The sequence below is a fragment of the Dendrobates tinctorius genome, unplaced genomic scaffold, assembly GCF_039654945.1.
Source record: "Dendrobates tinctorius isolate UK_male_01 unplaced genomic scaffold, ASM3965494v1 ptg000011l, whole genome shotgun sequence".
In the NCBI taxonomy this organism is placed as follows: Eukaryota; Metazoa; Chordata; class Amphibia; order Anura; family Dendrobatidae; genus Dendrobates; species Dendrobates tinctorius.
Window position 1 is genome coordinate 6,198,156 of NW_027361679.1, and position 20,974 is coordinate 6,219,129.

General features: G+C 45.9%; 1 protein-coding gene across 2 annotated transcripts in view; it reads right to left on the minus strand.

Moving 5' to 3' along the window:
• LOC141100839 (alcohol dehydrogenase 1-like) overlaps nucleotides 1-20,974 on the minus strand; it is a 170,069-nt gene that overhangs the window by 23,706 nt on the left and 125,389 nt on the right. The window contains exon 8 of one of the 2 annotated variants that reach the window (XM_073589536.1): nucleotides 11,955-12,093. The exons of the other annotated variant lie outside the window; for it this stretch is intronic. Coding sequence (XP_073445637.1) covers nucleotides 11,955-12,093 — 139 coding nt within the window. The remainder of the gene's footprint in view (nucleotides 1-11,954; nucleotides 12,094-20,974) is intronic. 2 annotated transcript variants of the gene reach the window in all.

Genomic DNA, 20,974 nt, shown 5'->3' on the forward strand with positions numbered 1-20,974 from the left:
GCAGTAGGAAATTTCTCTGCTGTGCTCTGGAAATAATCCATGTATTGTCATACACAAAGAGGTTTGAGCGGCCTCTTCTTCCCTCAGCACCTCTGGTATCTCCAGCAGGAATAGTAGAACAGGTCTTCTTACATATGAAGGAGGGTGGCGCCCCCTACTGCACATGGTCACAGGCTCCTGTCCTAACATTCTGCGACAGGTTTCTCTCAGTATAACAATGTGGCAGTCATTTTAATTCTATAGTATTTAATTCCGTTGTTAAAAGAATTATGTGGCGCCCCTAAGGGTTCAGTCGCCACAGAGGTACTGCACCTCCTCCTGAGGTGTGGTACCCCACCATCCAGGTAAGGTGGAGACACCTGACCACGCTCCAACACCTGCATCCCACACAACACATTAGTGTAGCAAAGCACCCTTTGGTGGCTCCCTGCTTGGAACACGAAGTGTGCTGGGAGGCGGGTGGAACTTAGTTGGCACCAAAAGAGTGGGAAGAGTTTAGGATTTAGTCAGTCTGACAGGGTCAGTGGAAGAGAGAAGATCCCCTGAGTGGGATGGATGAAGGAAGTGCTGCAGCCGACCTCAGTGACCTGGGTCAGCTGGCACAGGAAAGGGACATTGATGGAAAGCCTGACTCTCTCCATAAGAAAGAAGGATTAGTACGGAACATAAGGAGAGGAGGACTAAGGATTAGGGTTAGAGCAGAACCCTTCCCAAGTTCACAGCGCAAGGCTGGGTCCGGTCCCCGAGGTTGTATGGATACTAATGGTCCTGCAGCTGACACCGGAGGAATAGAAGTTGTCACCACTTTATTCCCACACAAGACTTGGGGGCACAACAGCAACATGAGTGAGCAGGGACTAGGTAGTAAGGAGTCCCCGAAGCAGGCTACAGCTGTCTGCCATACAATTAGAGTTCATAGGAACATCTGACAGGAAGAACTCCAGTGTAACTCAGTACTGTGAGTACTTCACTATAGGCGCAAGAAGGGAGACGTTCAGAAAAGGCATATGTTGGCGGAGTGTTGGAAAGGAGTACTTCATCTTGCCTGGAAGTTGGCTGAGCTCCTGACCTGGAGGACACGGCACAGATGTGGGCACCTGTATGCGCAACAGACTGTGAGTAAAGCTTTGGAACTACATGCCCTGGTGTCCTCCGCTTATTCCTGCGCCAACACACTCAGCACTGCTACATCTTTGTGCCTAACACTGCGCCATCCACGTCTCCCCTCACCGCCACTTCACCTACTCTGCCCTGGGACTACAGCCCTACCTGTGGAGGGCTACACCATCATTGCTGCACTATACTCTCTGACCCAGAGGATCTGTCTAGCGTCGGCTTAACATCTCCCTTGCCGAACACCACAGGTGGCGTCATGACTCATTTATTCACAAACTTTAATCATGACCCACAAGCTCGACATCCCGCTTTTACAATGGACGCCCAGGGCCACGGACTGGGTCACTGCCACTGTGACAACTCCCATTGAAACCAACGGGCCCGGCTCTGAGTACCCCACCAGCCCTGGGAGGGCGATCCAACTTGGCGTCACGAACAGGATGACGAAGCCCGGTGCCACCGGGTTCTGTGTGCCTGAGTTTTATTGGACTTAAACATTGCTGAGAATGTGTAGAATAACCAAATTAATAGACTGCAAAATGGACTCTCAAAATGGCCACCGGCGCGGTGAAGAAGGGCGTGACAATATGGGTGGTCCTAAGAAAAGACCGCGAACTGTCCTGGGGCTCCCCTGCCTGAACTTCTAGGCAACTGCAACATGGCCCACCCCCCGAGGGGTTTGGATACTGGCTTGGTATGGAGGAGTAGGAAGAAGACGCCGCCCTCAGAAGGAGGAGCGAGAGCCGGTGGCGGGAAAAGAGGCCTGGAAGGAGGAAGAATGCCAGAATGCCATGATGGAAGAAGGACAGAGGCCAGGAGAATGCAATGGAGAGAAACCACTTGCTCCCAGGCAGCCCCTGCGGGGCATATGGCCGCTACGATACCATCTACAGCGCCCACCTCCACCTCCAAGCCGATGCTGCCACTGGATGCGGCCTGCCAGGAGGAGGTATATGAGAGCCCCAGAGCAAGCGGTAGAGCAGGGGCAGAGGCTCTACTCGGACCTGGCGCAGCCGCGCAGGTCCATCCCGGAGGCTTTGGCAGGCGCCGATCCTGCAACAGCTTCGACCCAGCTGCAGGCCGCTCATCAGGCAGCCCCGGAGGTTGTGGCTGCCATCATCCACCCTCCTGTACCCACACAGGAGCTCGAACATCACTGGGAATCACCAGGTAGGATCACTGCCCCTGCCATGATCCTGGCATTAGGGACTGCTGCCATGGACAGAAATGGGCCCGTGATTGCTCGGATATCGAGTGGCAGCACCCAAATTGCACCGTGCCAGCAGCAACCGGCAGCAGCACTGCTAACTGTGGTGCCACCTGAAACTGGAGAACAACATCCATTGGTACCAGCAGCAACTCCTGCAGAATCACTGGCAGCAGAGATACCACGAGCAGCAGCTGAAGTGCTACCCTCACAGGCAGCAGTTACTCCCGCTGCCATTCCATCTACACAGGCAGATACCAACCTCACTTCTTGGGAGAAGGAATACCTGCAATTTGTGAACAATCAGCAAGAAGAGGATGTCCTTCAGTTCTCCCCTGGAAGCAGCCCAAGTGACCCGCTTCCACCACCCCAGGAGGGGACCATCACTAAGAATTAATAGCTGTTACCCAAGAGGGTATAGGCACCGTTATGCCTTTTTCATTTTTCATTTTTGTTCATCATGTTGCTTTTCTTTTGATTCCAGTTTGCCCAGTTTCTTTGGCAGCCCTTTATAGTTGAACTGTGGAGATCATGGACAATGAGTGATCCAGAACTGTCCTGTAAATAGTTGTACCTCTTAAGGTGCTTTCTCTTGGTTTTACATAGACCTGCTTTAATAGGGACATTTCAAGACATCTTGGCTGGATCAGTGTCTACTTTACATAATTGCACTTAATAATAATGTTTAGCATTTTGATAGAAAAAGTAAATAGTGATAGTGTTTAATAAAGACATTAATGGTAATAGAACAGATTTTATATAGGATATAGTTGGTCGTGAGATCTAGGAATCGGACTAATAGTGAATGTTTTACAGAGTTTAGACTCATGTTAATGTTTGAATAAAGATGAAAAATTTGAATAAAGATTTGAAAATGCAGGTGACGAACCAGGCGTCGCCGGTTGTCACCTAGGGTCTAGAAGTAATAGTAAAAAGGTGAAAGAAATGTGTTAATGATAATACTTGAACTGGTAGTGAGTTTACTGCCAATAGCACTTTAAATTAGGTACTATATTTCGACATAGATAGTTAGTTAAATTGTTTGAAACGTTCAAGGATCAGCGCCTCCCATATTGGGAAGTTTAGATAAGTATTGTTTATTAAGCATTCAAAAATTTTTGTATGTTCCTGATTTTTGTCTGTCTTTGTTTCACTTACAACCCGCGGACGTGCTGTGTTTAACGGGGGGTATGTGGTGCCCCTAAGGGTTCAGTCGCCACAGTGGTACTGCACCTCCTCCTGAGGTGTGGTACCCCACCATCCAGGTAAGGTGGAGACACCTGACCACGCTCCAACACCTGCATCCCACACAACATCCTGCATCCCACACGACCTCAGTGACCTGGGTCCGCTGGCACAGGAAAGGGACATTGATGGAAAGCCTGACTCTCTCCATAAGAAAGAAGGATTAGTACGGAACATAAGGAGAGGAGGACTAAGGATTAGGGTTAGAGCAGAACCTTCCCAAGTTCACAGCGCAAGGCTGGGGTCCGGTCCCCGAGGTTGTATGGATACTAATGGTCCTGCAGCTGACATCGGAGGAATAGAAGTTGTCACCACTTTATTCCCACACAAGACTTGGGGGCACAACAGCAACATGAGTGAGTCGGGACTAGGTAGTAAGGAGTCCCCGAAGCAGGCTACAGCTGTCTGCCATACAATTAGAGTTCATAGGAACATCTGACAGGAAGAACTCCAGTGTAACTCAGTACTGTGAGTACTTCACTATAGGCGCAAGAAGGGAGACGTTCAGAAAAGGCATATGTTGGCGGAGTGTTGGAAAGGAGTACTTCATCTTGCCTGGAAGTTGGCTGAGCTCCTGACCTGGAGGACACGGCACGGATGCGGGCACCTGTACGCGCAACAGACTGTGAGTAAAGCTTTGGAACTACATGCCCTGGTGTCCTCCGCTTATTCCTGCGCCAACACACTCAGCACTGCTATATCTTTGTGCCTAACACTGCGCCATCCACGTCTCCCCTCACCGTCACTTCACCTACTCTGCCCTGGGACTACAGCCCTACCTGTCGAGGGCTACACCATCATTGTTGCACTATACCATCTGTCCCAGAGGATCTGCTTGCAGCGTCGGCTTAACATCTCCCTTGCCGAATACCACAGGTGGCGTCACAACTTATTTATTCACAAACTTTAATCATCACCCACAAACTCGACATCCTGCTTTTACAATGGACGCCCAGGGCCATGGACCAGGTCACTGCCACTGTGACAACTCCCATTGAAACCAACGGGCCCAGCTCCAAGTACCCCACCAGTCCTGGGGAGGGCAATCATTGCTCATCGAATGTATTTAGGAAATTATTAATCATAGTAGCATAGTAAGGCCGAAAAAGACATTAGTCCATCCAGTTTAGCCTATAAAATTCTGTCAGAATAAATTCCCAGATCTACGTCCTTCTAAAGAACCTAACAATAACTGTAAGATACAATATCGTTACGCTCCAGGAAGACATCCAGGCCTCTCTTGAACCCTTCGACTGAGTTCGCCATCACCACCTCCTCAGGCAGGGAATTCCAGATTCTCAGTGCCCTAACAGTAAAGAATCCTCTTCTATGTTGGTGGAAAAAGCTTTTCTTCTCCAGATGCAGAGAATGCCCCCTTGTGACAGTCACCTCCCTTGGTATAAACAGATCCTCGGAGAGATATTTGTATTGTCCCCTTTTATACTTATACATGGTTATTAGATCACCCCTCAGTCGTCTTTTTTCTAGACTAAATAATCCTAATTTTGCTAATCTCTCTGGGTATTGTAATTCCCCCATCCCCTTTATTAATTTTGTTGCCCTCCTTTGTACCCGTTCTAGTTCTATTATATCCTTCCTGAGCACCGGTGCCCAAAACTGTACACAGTACTTCATGTGCGGTCTAACCAGAGATTTGTACAGAGGCAGTATAATGCTCTCATCATGTGTATCCAGACCTCTTTTAATGCACCCCATGATCCTGTTTGCCTTGGCAGCCGCTGCCTGGCACTGGCTGCTCAAGGTAAGTTTATCATTAACTAGGATCCCCAAGTCCTTCTCCATGTCAGATTTACCCAGTCGTTTACCATTCAGTGTGTAATGGTGATATTGATTCCTTCTTCCCATGTGTATAACCTTACATTTATCATTGTTAAACTGCATCTGCCACCTTTCGGCCCAAGTTCCCAACTTATCCAGATCCATCTGTAGCAGAATACTGTCTTCTCTTGTATTGACTGCTTTACATAGTTTTGTATCATCTGCAAATATCGATATTTTACTGTGTAAACCTTCTACCAGATCGTTTATAAATATGTTGAAGAGAATAGGTCCCAACACCGACCCCTGCGGTACCCCACTGGTCACAGCGACACAGTTAGAGAATATACCATTTATAACCACCCTCTGCTTTCTATCACTAAGCCAGTTACCTACCCATTTACACACATTTTCCCCCAGACCCAGCATTCTCATTTTGTGTACCAACCTCTTGTGTGGCACGGTATCAAACGCTTTGGAAAAATCAAGATATACCACATCCAATGACTCACTTTGGTCCAGTCTATAGCTTACCTCTTCATAAAAACTGATTAGATTGGTTTGACAGGAGCGATTCCTCATAAACCCATGCTGATATGGCGTTAAACAGTTATTCTCATTAAGATAATCCAGAATAACATCCCTCAGAAACCCTTCAAATATTTTACCAACAATAGAGGTTAGACTTACTGGCCTATAATTTCCAGGTTCACTTTTAGAGCCCTTTTTGAATATTGGTACCACATTTGCTATGCGCCAGTCATGTGGAACAGACCCCGTCGCTATAGAGTCTCTAAATATAAGAAATAATGGTTTGTCTATTACATTACTTAGTTCTCTTAGTACTCGTGGGTGTATGCCATCCGGACCCAGAGATTTATCTATTTTAATCTTATTTAGCCGGTTTTGCACCTCTTCTTGGGTTAGATTGGTGACCCTTAATATAGGGATTTCTTTGTCTCTCGGCATTTCACCTAGCATTTAATTTTTTGCACCGTGAATACCGTGCAGAAGAAGGTGTTTAATATATTAGCTTTTTCCTCATCATCTACAACCATGCTTTCCTCACAATTTTTTAATGGGCCTACACTTTCACTTTTGATTCTTTTACTATTGATATAGTTGAAGAACAGCTTGGGATTAGTTTTACTCTCCTTAGCAATATGCTTCTCTGTTTCCTTTTTGGCAGCTTTAATTATTTTTTTAGATAAAGAATTTTTCTCCTTATAGTTTTTTAGACCTTCAACGGTGCCATCCTGCTTTAGTAGTTTAAATGCTTTCTTTTTACTGTTAATTGCCCCTCTTACTTTTTTGTTTAGCCACATTGGGTTTATCCTATTTCTTGTCCTTTTATTCCCACAAAGTATAAACCACTTACAGTGCCTATTAACGATGTTCTTAAACATTTCCCATTTATTTTCTGTATTCTTATTTCTGAGGACATTGTCCAGTCAACCAGGTTAAGGGCATCTCTAAGCTGGTCAAACTTTGCCTTCCTAAAGTTCAGTGTTTTTGTGACTCCCTGACATGTCCCCCTAGCGAAAGACAAGTGAAACTGTACAATATTGTGGTCGCTATTTCCTATATGCCCAACAACCTGCAGATTTGTTATTCTGTCAGGTCTATTAGATAGTATTAGGTCTAAAAGTGCTGCTCCTCTGGTTGGATTCTGCGCCAATTGTGAAAGATAATTCTTGGCTATTAGCAGAAACCTGTTGCCTTTATGGGTTTCGCAGATCTCAGTTTCCCAGTTAATATCCGGGTAGTTAACCCCTTACCTACAATTGACGTAATATTCCGTCCATGTGACCATGGACCTAATTACCATGGACGGAATATTACGTCATCGCGATCAGCGGCGCCCACGTGGTGAGCGCCGCTGATCGCGGCCGAGTGTCAGCTAATTATCATAGCTGACACCCGGCACAATGTGTCAGGGGCGGTCACGGACCGCCCCTGACACGTTAACCCCTTGCACACCGCGATCAAACGCGATCGCGGTGTACCGGGGGTTAAAGGGAAGCATCGGCAGGGAGGGGGCTCCCTCCGTGCTTCCCTGAGCCCCCCACGGCAGCGCAATGTGCAGCGCTGCTGCGGGGGACTCCCTTCCTCCAGGCCCCCGAATCCAAGATGGCGACGGGGGCCTTCGGGGGCCTGAGGAAGCTGGCTTGCTCAGTGCCTGCAAAGCGCAGGCATGAGGAAGTCTGCAGCAGTGCCTGTGACAGATCGCTGATCTGTCACAGTGATCTGTGATGTGACAGATCAGCGATCTGTCACAGGACAGTGATGTCCCACCTGGGACAAGGTAATAAAGTAAAAAAAAAAAAAAAAAAAGTGTTAAAAATAATTTAAAAAAAAATCGCTAAATAAATTAGTTAAAAAAAAAAAAATATTCCCCAATAAATCCATTTTTTGAAAATAAAAAAAAAACAAAACAATAAAAGTACACATATTTGGTATCGCCGCGTCCGTAATGACCTGCCCTATAAAACTGTCCCATTAGTTAACCCCTTTAGCGAACCCCTTAAAAAATAAAAATAAAAAACGAAGCAAAAAATAATGATTTATTATCATACCACCGAACAAAAAGTGCAATAACGCGCGATCAAAAAGACGCATATAAATATCCATGGTACCGCTGAAAACGTCATCTTGTCCCGCAAAAAACGAGCCGCCATACAGCATCATCAGCGAAAAAATAAAAAAGTTATAGCTCGCAGAATAAAGCGATACAAAAATAATTATTTTTTATATAAAATTGTTTTCATTGCAAAAAACCGACAAAACATAAAAAAACGACCTAAATGAGGTATCGCTGTAACCGTACTGACCCGAAGAATAAAAATGCGTTATCAATTTTACCGCACGCGGAACGGTGTAAACGCACCCCCCAAAAGAAATTCATGAAAAGCTGGTTTTTGTTCATTCTGCATCCCAAAAATCGGAATAAAAAGCGATCAAAAAATGTCACGTGCCCGAAAATGGTACCAATAAAAACGTCAACTCGTCCCGCAAAAAATAAGACCTCACATGACTCGGTGGGTCAAAATATGGAAAAATTATAGTTCACAATATGTGGTGATGCAAAAACTATTTTTACAATAAAAAGCGTCTTTTAGCGTGCGACAGCCGCCAAACATAAAAACCGCCATAAATCGTAAATCAAACCCCCCGTTATCACCCCCTTAGTTAGAGAAAAATAATAAAACTAAAAGAAAATGTATTTATTTCCATTTTCCCGCTAGGGTTAGGGTTAGGGTAGGGTTAGGGCTAGGGTTAGGGTTAGGGCTAGGGTTAAGGCTAGGGTTAGGGTTAGGGTTAGGGTTAGGGCTAGGGTTAGGGCTAGGGTTAGGGTTAGGGATAGGGTTAGGGATAGGGCTCAGATTAGGGTTAGGGGTGTGTTGAGGTTAGGGTTGGAGTTATAATTGGGGGTTTCCACTGTTTGGGCACATCAGGTGCTCTCCAAAGGCAACATGGCGTCTGATCTCAATTCCAGCCAATTCTGCGTTGAAAAAGTCAAATGGTGCTCCTTCCCTTCCAGGCTCTGCCATGTGCCCAAACAGTGTTTTACCCCCACATGTAGGGTATCAGCCTACTCAGGACAAATTACAAAACAACTTTTGGGGTCCAATTTCTCCTGTTACCCTTAGGAAAATAAAAAATTGGGGGCAAAAATATAATTTTGCGGAAAAAAATGTTTTTTTTATTTTCACGCCCAGGCGTTATAAACTTCTGTGAAGCACTTGGGGGTTCAAAGTGCTCTCCACACATCTAGATAAGCTCCATGGGGGGTCTAGTTTCCAAAATGGGGTCACTTGTGGGGAGTTTCAATAGTTTAGGTACATCAGGGGCTCTCCAAACGCACATGACACCCGCATACCAATCCATCAAAGTCTGCATTCCAAAACGTCACTACTTCCCTTCCGAGCCCCGACGTGTGCCCATACAGTAGTTTTCTCCCACATATGAGATATCAGCGTACTCAGGACAAATTGGACAACAACTTTTGGGGTCCAATTTCTCCTGTTACCCTTGGGAAAATAAAAAAAAATGGGGACTAAAAGATGATGTTTGTTGAAAAAATACGATATTTTTATTTTCACGCCCGGTCGTTATAAACTTCTGTGAAGCACTGGGGGGTTCAAAGTGCTCACCACACATCTAGATAAGTTCATTAGGGGGTCTAGTTTCCAAAATGGGGTCACTTGTGGGGGGTTTCCACTGTTTAGGTACATCAGGGGCTCTCCAAACGCAACATGACACCCGCAGACCATTCCATCAAAGTCTGCATTCCAAAACGTCACTACTTCCCTTCCGAGCCCCGACGTGTGCCCATACAGTAGTTTTCTCCCACATATGAGGTATCAGCGTACTCAGGACAAATTGGACAACAACTTTTGGGGTCCAATTTCTCCTGTTACCCTTGGGAAAATAAAAAAATGGGGACTAAAAGATCATGTTTGTGGAAAAAATACGATTTTTTTATTTTCACGCCCGGACGTTATAAACTTCAGTGAAGCACTGGGGGGTTCAAAGTGCTCACCACACATCTAGATAAGTTCCTTGGGGGGTCTAGTTTCCAAAATGGTGTCATTTGTGGGGGGTTTCTACTGTTTTGGTACATCAGGGGCTTTCCTAATGCGACATGGTGTCCGATCTCAATTCCAGCCAAAAACGTCAAATGGCGCTGCTTCCCTTCCGAGCTCTGCCATACGCCCAAATAGTGGTTTACACCCACATGTGGGGTATCAGCGTACTCAGGATAAATTGCACAATATCTTTTAGGGTCCTGTTACTTTTGGAAAAATAAGTATTGAGGGTGAAAAGATCATTTTTGTGGAAAAAATATGATTTTTTAATTGTACTGCTGTACGTTATAAACTTCTGTGAAGCCCTTGGGGGTTCAAAGTTCTCACCACACATCTAGATAAGTTCCTTGGGGGGTCTAGATTCCAAAATGGTGTCATTTGTGGGGGGTTTCCACTGTTTTGGTACATCAGGGGTTTTCCAATCGCGACATGGTGTCCGATCTCAATTCTAGCCAAAAACGTCAAATGGCGCTGCTTCCCTTCCGAGCTCTGCTATGCGCCCAAATAGTCATTTACACCCACATATGGGGTATCAGCGTACTCAGGACAAATTGCACAATAACTTTTAGGGTCCTGTTACCCTTGGAAAAATAAAAATTGTGGGTGAAAAGATCATTTTTGTGGAAAAAATATGATTTTTTAATTGTACCGCTGTACGTTATAAACTTCTGTGAAGCCCTTGTGGGTTCAAAGTTCTCACCACATATCTAGATAAGTTCCTTGGGGGGTCTAGTTTCCAAAATGGGGTCACTTGGGGGGGTTTCCACTGTTTAGGTACATCAGGGGCTCGCCAAACGTGACATGGCGTCCGATCTGAATTCCAGCCAATTTTGCATTGAAAAAGTCAAACGGCGCTCCTTCCATTCTGAGCTCTGCCATGCGCCGAAACAGTGGTTCCCCCCCACATATCAGGTATCAGCGTAGTCAGGACAAATTGCACAATAACTTTTGCAGTCCAATTTCTCCTGTTACCCTTGGTAAAATAAAGAAAATTGAACCTGAAGTATTTTTTTTGTGAAAAAAAGTTAAATGTTCATTTTTTTTTTAATATTCAAAAAATTCCTGTGACTCACCTAAAGGGTTAATAAACTTCTTGAATGTGGTTTTAAGCACCTTGAGGGGTGCAGTTTTTAGAATGGTGTCACTTTTGGGTATTTTCTATCATATAGACCCCTCAAAGTGGCTTCAAATGTGAAGTGGTCCCTAAAAATAAAATGGTGTTGCAAAAATGAGAAATCGCTGGTCAATTTTTAACCCTTATAACTTCCTAGCAAAAAAAAATTTTGGTTGCAAAATTGTGCTGATGTAAAGTAAACATGTGGGAAATGTTATGTATTAAGTTTTTTGTGTGCCGTATCGCTGTGATTTAAGGGCATAAAAATTCAAAGTTGGAAAATTGCGAAATTTTCAAAATTTTCGCCAAATTTCCGTTTTTTTCACAAATAAACGCAAGTTATTTGAATGCAATTTTACCACTAACATGAAGTACAATATGTCACGAGAAAACAATGTCAGAATCACCAGGATCCATGAAAGCGTTCCAGAGTTATGACCTCATAAAGGGACAGTGGTCAGAATTGTAAAAATTGGCCCGGTAGTTAACGTGCAAACCACCCTTGGTAGTGAAGGGGTTAAAGTCCCCCATAACAAGGACCTCATTATGGGTTGCAGCTTCATCTATCTGCCTTGGTAGTAAACTTTCATGACATTTCTCTTATTTATTTTTTATGTTCACAAAGAAAGAACCCTTTTAAAGGATACCTCAACCATACACATCCACTAGACATTTATTATTAGGGTGGATGGATATTTTTAATTAAGCATAAAAGTTTTGTGTTTTAAAGATATGTTTACTGTTGGTTTATTTTAATTCTTTCTTATTTGATCTCATACATTTTTAAGAACTGAACTCTGAAGAATTAGTAAAGGTATGGGTATGAAAAAGACCAAATCTGGCTGAAAATGTGCACCCTGGGACTTTTAACAGATTGATCAAATTAAAAACAGTTTGTTGTTACCTTTGTCCTGATTGTAAAAGTTGGAATCCCTCATTAATGTGGTCAAATGGCAAAGTCTGGCTCACTAGTCCCTCTAAATTAAATTTATTTGATAGATAATCAGCAACTAATCTGGGAACACATTCTTTGCTCTTCCATCCTGGAAATTAAAAATATGATTATGATATTGAGCCACAACTTTATATCATTTATTCAGCTGTTTTTATCTATAAAGCTGTGGTTGCTTTCACAGGATTAGATTCAGCGCTGTCCTGTTTGGGAATTCTAAGTTTCCTGTTAATGACATCTCTAGACCAGGATGAAGACTGGTTAAAAAAACACCCCTTAATCTACATAACATAGGAAACCCATTGATTTCAATCAGAACAACGCAATTCTTAAATGGGTTTTCTCACAAATAAATAGCTTATTACTTGCTATGTTAAATTATGTTAAACAGATTTTAAATAATAAGTAAGTGACCCTACAGTGGTTGCTAACCTTTATTAAAAACTGTAGACGTAGAAGTAGCACATTTTCAAACTGCTTAAATTTCATCATGCGTGGCTTAACGCAATATTTTTTCTCATCTCAGATATTTATGGCATATAATTTTGTGTTACCTAGAATGGAGCGGCGGTGGCAGTGCCTAAGAGGTGGCACGAGACAGGGTGGGTCCCTGGGGTAGGACTTGCATCTATCAGTCATTTATGGCATGAAATGGGATTTCCATTTACACACCTTGGTTCGAAACAGCACAGGGGCTGACTGTGTTACACCGCCGGCACCCGACTGGAACTGATATGATCGTAAGTAGCTCCAATCGCAATAGTTTAACTTCTTAAATAATGCTGCTGTTATGTATGACAGTAGTATTCACGGAGATGGGAAAAACCTTTTAAGGGATTAATAGGCAGAAATTTTTTAATGTCACTACCATCCTCAGTAAAGATATGGAAGATTGCTTTCCTACTGGAGTTCAGTTAAGAATCTGGTGGTTAATTGAAAAATCCAAAATGCATCTCTGTATGTTCTAGATTCATAGGTTCACTAAAAGGGGTATTCCCATCTCCAAGATCCAATGTGTAGTAGGTTTAATAATAATATTAACCCCTTAACCCCCAAGGGTGGTTTGCACGTTCATGACCAGGCCAATTTTTACAATTCTGACCACTGTCCCTTTATGAGGTAATAACTCTGAAACGCTTCCATGGATCCTGGTGATTCTGACACTGTATTCTCGTGACTAGAGTTGAGCGACTTTTGTTTTTTTATGGTCGAGTTTCGTTTCGTGAAACCCGACTTTTCCAAAAGTCGGGTCGAGCAAGATCGGCCGATTATAGGGAAAAGTCGGGGTCGTCCCGAAACACGAAACCCAATGTAAGTCAATGGGGAATAAAAGTCGGCAGTGAGAGGAGGACAGGAAACACACCTACAGTGCTCATTTGAATGCCAAAAGCATCGATTCTTCTTACTTAAGCTGGTCAAACTTAATTAACTTCATAATACAAGTTACGCACTGAAAAATGGGGGTTATTTGGCTAAAGTTGTGGGGGGGTAGGGCTGGCTCCAGGTTTTCATGTGCCCTGGGCGAAAGAGCGCCCCTTTAACACATAATACCACAACTCATCATGCTCCGATACGGCAGAGAAATAGCGGTATAGTACAATGAAAAATGCTTCACTTTTTACATCTCATGATGAGGCCCATCTATTTCTCTATACAGAATCATTGGTCCCATATAATGTTTGAAACAGTATATGATGAGCTCCACATAACGCTACAGTATATGTTGGTCCCCATGGATGAAGCTCCACTGTCTTATGGGCCCAAATAATGCTCCAAACATAATGGGCCCCATTTCTAATGCTCTAGTGTATAATGGGCCCTTTAAATGCTGCTCCAGTGTCTGATGTCCACCTTTGGAATGTTCCAGTGTATGGTGGGCCCCATCTATCATTCTCCGGAGTATAGTGCTCCCCAAAAATTGCTGTCCCAACATTGAAAACAATGAAATAAGTCTCCTCGCTAGGGAATCCCTGTACTAGTCTGGACTCCTCGTCGTCCCCATCTTCCATCTCACTGCACAGTATTTCAACCTTGCAAGTGCTGTGATCCTGAGCAAGCAGGGGGGGCCCACTCGTTGGCGACGGCACTGGCACAGGGCCCCTGATAGTACGGTGGTGTGTCTGATGGCGGGTGGGTCGAACCTGCACTTTCATCTGCAGCTTCCTCTTTGTCACCGTGTAAGATGGAACTGTATATGGGAAGGGTAACCTGAGTTTCATCAGGGTCAGATTCAGGCCGGGTAGCGTGCGAGGGGAATGTAGTGGTCTGGGTCAATGTACCAGCAGATTCATCGAGCAGTGGCTGGGCATCAGTGCACTTGTGTCGCCCCCAGGAGTACGGTCGCCACAGTGGCATTATCTTCCTCCTAGGGAGTGTGATGTCATGCTTGGGAGCAACGAAGGATCTCTCTAGCAGGTTAACTGATTGGGCGGCGTTATTCCCACGAGTCATGACCCTCCAAACAGCGTTCATGAAGGCAAAGTGTTTGTTTTATGTGGGCAGTATGGTTGCAAAGCTGAACCTTAAAGGAATGTCCAGAAGGGCACCACCAGGAGTGGAGCCTACGGCGTAATTTGACTCAACACGGGCAACCTCAACCATGCCAGCTACAGAACAGATGCACACATTGCAAGCTTAATTCCGTTAACGAACGAGACTCCGTCATGCCCCGTGGTCCGAGTCTGGCTTACTAGAGGGACACGTGAGGCTCTGGCACATGAGATTGGCCAATAACTGGTGTGTCATGCCCTTACATATCCATGGCTGCATGTGCGCTACACTGAAAAGGCCAGCGTTTGTCGCTTACAGGTACAGATAACCCGCTGAACAACGTTAGTGATGGGGATCATTGATTACAATTATTACTCGCGAACGATGATTTCCCAGTAAGTGCACGTCAACCGCAGTTCCGGAATTAGTCCTAACCGTCATTCCTGAAAAAAATGAAAAACTTACGTGTGCAAACCACAGGTGCTGTAGCTTGCTTAACAGCTCGCCAGCCGTTCTCACGCCCAGTATGGGTTACACGTGATTGCACAAAGGTGAGAAAGGGTACCGTATCCCCGGATAACATGTATGGATAGCGTACACATTCAAAATATATGTCTATACATCAGGAGGCAGGCTCAGACGGTGTTAGGCCCAGTATGGCTTGCAAGTGATTGCACAAAGGTGAGAAAGGGTACCGTATCCACGGATAACATGTATGGATAGCGTACACATTCAAAAGATATGTCTATACATCAGGAGGCAGGCTCAGACGGTGTCAGGCACAGTATGGCTTGCAAGTGATTGCACAAAGGTGAGAAAGGGTACCGTATCCCCGGATAACATGTATGGATAGCGTACACATTCAAAATATATGTCTATACATCAGGAGGCAGGCTCAGACGGTGTTAGGCCCAGTATGGATTGCACGTGATTGCACAAAGGTGAGAAAGGGTACCGTATCCCCGGATAACATGTATGGATAGCGTACACATTCAAAAGATATGTCTATACATCAGGAGGCAGGCTCAGACGGTGTTAGGCCCAGTATGGATTGCACGTGATTGCACAAAGGTGAGAAAGGGTACCGTATCCCCGGATAACATGTATGGATAGCGTACACATTCAAAAGATATGTCTATACATCAGGAGGCAGGCTCAGACGGTGTTAGGCCCAGTATGGATTGCACGTGATTGCACAAAGGTGAGAAAGGGTACCGTATCCCCGGATAACATGTATGGATAGCGTACACATTCAAAATATATGTCAATACACCAGGAGGTAGGCTCAGACGGTGTCAGGCACAGTATGGATTTGACGGCCCAGACTACACAGCGGAGGAGCAGGGAGAGATAAAGATTGCAAATGCTGGGGCCCTGCCCAAGCAAGGGGGGCCCACTTGTGGGCGTCGGTACTGGCACTGGGCCCCTCATAGTACGGCGGTGTGTCTGACGGCGGGTGTGCACCACCACTGTCAGAGACACTTGATTGCACTATGAGGGACCCTGTGCCAGTGCCCGCGCCCAAGAGTTGGCCTACCCACCTGTCCAGGGCAACGGCACTCGCACGGTGTCGTGCGCTAGGTGGTGACCCCGGCCATGGGGGGGGAGGCAGCACAGTTAGGGAGCTTTAGAAAGTGGCATATGCTGATGTTGGACAATCAGCTGATGCAAAAGGCGAAATAGGTCAAGTCCCAGGAAGAGGTGGACCAAAGCAAGCCATTTTTCTGTCACCCTATGTGTCATCAGGGGAAGGTGGGACAAAATCCTTGGAAACCCATGCGTGGTTCATTCTAATGAAGGTTAGATCATCCACATTTTGGGTTGACAGACGGGTCCTTTTTTCTGTCAGGATTGATCCAGCTGCACTGAAGACTCTTTCCGATAGCACACTTGCAGCTGGGCAAGCAAGCTCCTGTAAGGCATATTGTGCCAATTCAGGCCAGGTGTCCAGTTTAGCAGCCCAATAGTCAAAGGGGAATGACCTGTGTGGGAGAACATCGATATGGGAGGAAAAGTAGTTTGTAACCATAGTTGACAACTGCTGTCTCCTGTCACTTTCCATCGATGCTGTATTACCAGTTGTGTGAGCGGTACTTGAAAAATCAGTCCACAACATTGTCATGAAACTCCTGTCTCCAACGCCACTTCTGCTGTGTGCACCATGAACACCTCTGCCAAGCTGCCCCCGGCCCGTACGGCTCGTGTGAGAACCATCACCGCTGCTGTGTGCTGGGAATGCCTCAAGCAACCGATTTACCAGAGTTGCTTGTTTATTAGCCAATATTAGGTCAAGGTTCTCCTGTGGCATGATGTTTTGTAATTTGCCTTTATAGCGTGGATCCAGGATGCTGGCCAACCAGTAGTCGTCATCGTTCATCATTTTGGCAATGCGGGGGTCCCTTTTTAGGATCCGCAAGGCATAATCTGACATGTGGGCCAATGTTCCCGGTGTCAATGATGCACTGCGAGTGCTGGTTGGAGGAGCACTTTCTGGCAAATCCACATCCCTCCAGTCACGCACAAACCCTGTACCAGACCTTGCCATGCCAACATTTTCACTTGCCCCACGAGATAAGTAATCATCCCCATCATCATCCTCCTCCTCCTCTTCTTCCTCCAACTCGTCCAGGAGAGGTCCCTGAGCAGACAATGGCTGAATGTCATCAAGGATTCCCTCCACCTCTTCCTCCTCGTCAACATTGGCTGCAGACGCCTGCTCCTTAAGGTGCGTCAAAGTTTGCATGAGCAGACGCATAAGTGGGATGCTCATGCTTAGGATGGCGTCGTCTGCGCTTACCAGCCGTGTGCATTCCTCAAAACACTGAAGGACTTTACAGAGGTCTTTCAGCTTCGTCCACTGCACACCTGTCAACTCCATGTCTGCTCTCAAAGTGCCTGGCCGTGTATCCTCCCACAAATGCATTATGGCCTGCCTCTGCTCGCACAGCCGCTCCACCATGTGCAGGGTGGAGTTCCACCTTGTTGCAATGTCGATAATGAGGCGGTGGTTGGGAAGGTGGAGCAATCGCTGCAGCTTCTGCATACGAACGGAGTGTACAGGCGACCGGCGGATGTGCGCGCACAGTCTTCGCACCTTCTGGAGCTGGGCTGTTAACTCCGGATAATTTTTGAGGAAGCACTGCACCACCAGGTTCAAGGTGTGAGCCAAGCAAGGTATGTGGCTGAGTTTTGAAAGGGCTATGGCTGCCACAAAATTACGGCCGTTATCACTAACTACCTTGCCTGCCTCAAGATGTACACTGCCCAGCCATGACTCAGTTTGTCGCTTCAAGTACTCGGCCAGCACCTCGGCGGTGTGTCTGTCGCCCAAACACATCATCTGCAACACAGCCTGCTGACGCTTTCCACTAGCTGCTCGATAGGGGGACACCTCGTGTGCAACAGTGGCAGCTGCAGATGGAGTGCTCGTACGACTGCGCTCTGTGGACGAGCTTTCGCTTCTGGAGGAGGAGGAGGAGGAGGAGGGTGGAACGCCTACAGCTAACTGTTTCCTATACCGTGAGCTAGGCAGCACTGTCCCACCACCGCTGTCCCCTGTGGACCCTGCATCCACCACATTAACCCAGTGCGCAGTGATGGACACGTAACGGCCCTGGCCATGCCGACTGGACCATGCATCAGTTGTGAGGTGCACCTTTCTACTCACTGACTGCTTGAGTGCATGGACAATGCGGTCTTTCACATGATGGTGGAGGGCTGGGATGGCTTTGCGAGAGAAGAAGTGGCGACTGGGTAGGTCATAGCGTGGTACTGCATAGGCCATGAGTTTGCGGAAAGCTGCGCTTTCCACCAACCGATAGGGCATCATCTCAAACGAGATTAGTTTGGCAATGTGGGCGTTCAAACCCAGTGTACGCGGATGAGAGACTGAGTACTTTCTTGACCTACTCATAGTGTCTGGGAGGGTGAGCTGGACTTGAGAGCTGCATATGGTAGAAGTAGCGGTGGACAGGGCGGACTGAGAGAGGGTTGATGATGGTGATGGAGTTGTTGTTCTTTCTGATGGCCTAGAATCAGTCTTTCGTTGATATAACAGTGGGATTCCCTGACTGCTGTGGCCTTGCAACGACACCTCAACATTTGCTGCTGTGCTAACCGGTGGGCTTACAGTGGGGGAAACAATGTAGCGTTGCTGACTACCTTCTTTGTGATCAGTTGCACATGTGGCACTTGAGGTTTGGTGTTGTGTCCATGCTTGCAAGTGCATGCTGGTTAAATGTCTAAGCATGCAACTGGTATTCAAATTTTTCAGATTTTCCCTCGGCTAAAGGTCTTTGCGCACTTCTTACAGATAACCTTGGCCTGATCATGAGGATTTTGTTCAAAAAAGTGCCACACTGCACTCTTCCTACTTTGACAGACATTTTGCGGCCTAGCACGCTGTGATGTTTTGACCCTCTGGACAAGCTGTCCAGCAACTCTTTTGATTTTTGGAACCTGTCTTTGGAGTGCTCAGGGCCTGCCAGATAACAGCTGTTGCGATGTTGATGTCTGCTGTGGATGCTCCTCATCTGAGCTATTGGAAGCAGCACCCTCTTCCCCCAATGGATGCCAATCTGGGTCAACAACTGGGTCATCCATCACCTCCTCTTCAATGTCATTTGCACCTTCCTCTGTGTCACTGTGTAAGGTGGTATAGTGTGCGGGAAGGGGCACCTGAGTCTCATCAGGGTCAGAATCTGGCTCTGTACACTGCGAGGACAATGTAGTGCTCTGAGTGAATGTACCAGCAGAATCATCTATCAGCGGCTGTGCATCAGTGCACTCCATGTCAGATTCATCTTGGCCTGGGTAATTCACCATTTCACTTGATAATCCAGGCATGGTATGTGAAAACAGCTCCATGGAGTAATCAGTAGTATGGCCTGCATCATCCTTCAATCTTGGTTGTGGTGAAGGACACAAAGAAAGGTGTGGTTCATGAACATGAGCCTCCAATGACGACTCAGTGCTTTTACTTTTTACAACTTCAGAAGAGGAGGCGATAGAGCTGGAGGCTGAGTCAGCAATGTAAGACAAAACTTTTTCCTGATGCTCTGGCTTTAAAAGCGGTTTGCCAACTCCTAGAAAACTAAGCCTTCGAAGCCTTATGGAGCCAGACGATGACGCAGGCTCAACACCTCCTGCATTCGGTCCTATTTTGCTTTTGCCACTACCATCAGATCCACCACCAACACCATCATTACCAGCTGCCAACCCCCGTCCAATTCCACGGCCTCTTCCACCAGCCTTCCTCATTTTTGGTAGAAATGTAGACAAAATCCAACAAACTATATAGTAATGTAAAACAAGGTACAAGGTGTCTATAGGACAGGGGAGATTTAGATTTTCTGCACACACTAGTGGACACTGGTCACTTTTGGATTGTGTGAGGCCCACTGAATATCAGAGCGCTATGTCACAGGCTCGATGGCACAGGTGTGAAAAAAGTGACTACAGGATAAGGGAGATTTTGAATTTCTGTGAGATTTTGAATTTCTGCAGACACTTGTGGCCACTGGACACTTGGATTGTGTGAGGCCCACTGAATATCACAGCGCTATGTCACAGGCTCGATGGCACAGGTGTGAAAAAAGTGACTACAGGATAAGGGAGATTTTGAATTTCTGGGAGATTTTGAATTTCTGCAGACACTTGTGGACACTGGACACTTGGATTGTGTGAGGCCCACTGAATATCACAGCGCTATGTCACAGACTCGATGGCACAGGTGTGAAAAAAGTGACTACAGGATAAGGGAGATTTAGATTTTCTGCAGACACTTGTGGACACTGGACACTTGGATTGTGTGAGGCCCACTGAATATCACAGCGCTATGTCACAGGCTCGATGGCACAGGTGTGAAAAAAGTGACTACAGGATAAGGGAGATTTTGAATTTCTGGGAGATTTTGAATTTCTGCAGACACTTGTGGACACTGGACACTTGGATTGTGTGAGGCCCACTGAATATCACAGCGCTATGTCACAGGCTCGATGCAGCAGGTGTGAAAAAAGTGACTACAGGATAAGGGAGATTTTGAATTTCTGCAGACACATGTGGACACTGGACACTTGGATTGTGTGAGGCCCACAGAATATCACAGAGCTATGTCACAGGCTTGATGGCACAGGTGTGAAAAAAGTGACTACAGGATAAGGGAGATTTTGAATTTCTGGGAGGTTTTGAATTTCTGCATACACTTGTGGACACTGGACACTTGGATTGTGTGAGGCCCACTGAATATCACAGCGCTATGTCACAGGCTCGATGGCACAGGTGTGAAAAAAGTGACTACAGGATAAGGGAGATTTAGATTTTCTGCAGACACTTGTGGACACTGGACACTTGGATTGTGTGAGGCCCACTGAATATCACAGCGCTATGTCACAGGCTCGATGGCACAGGTGTGAAAAAAGTGACTACAGGATAAGGGAGATTTTGAATTTCTGGGAGATTTTGAATTTCTGCAGACACTTGTG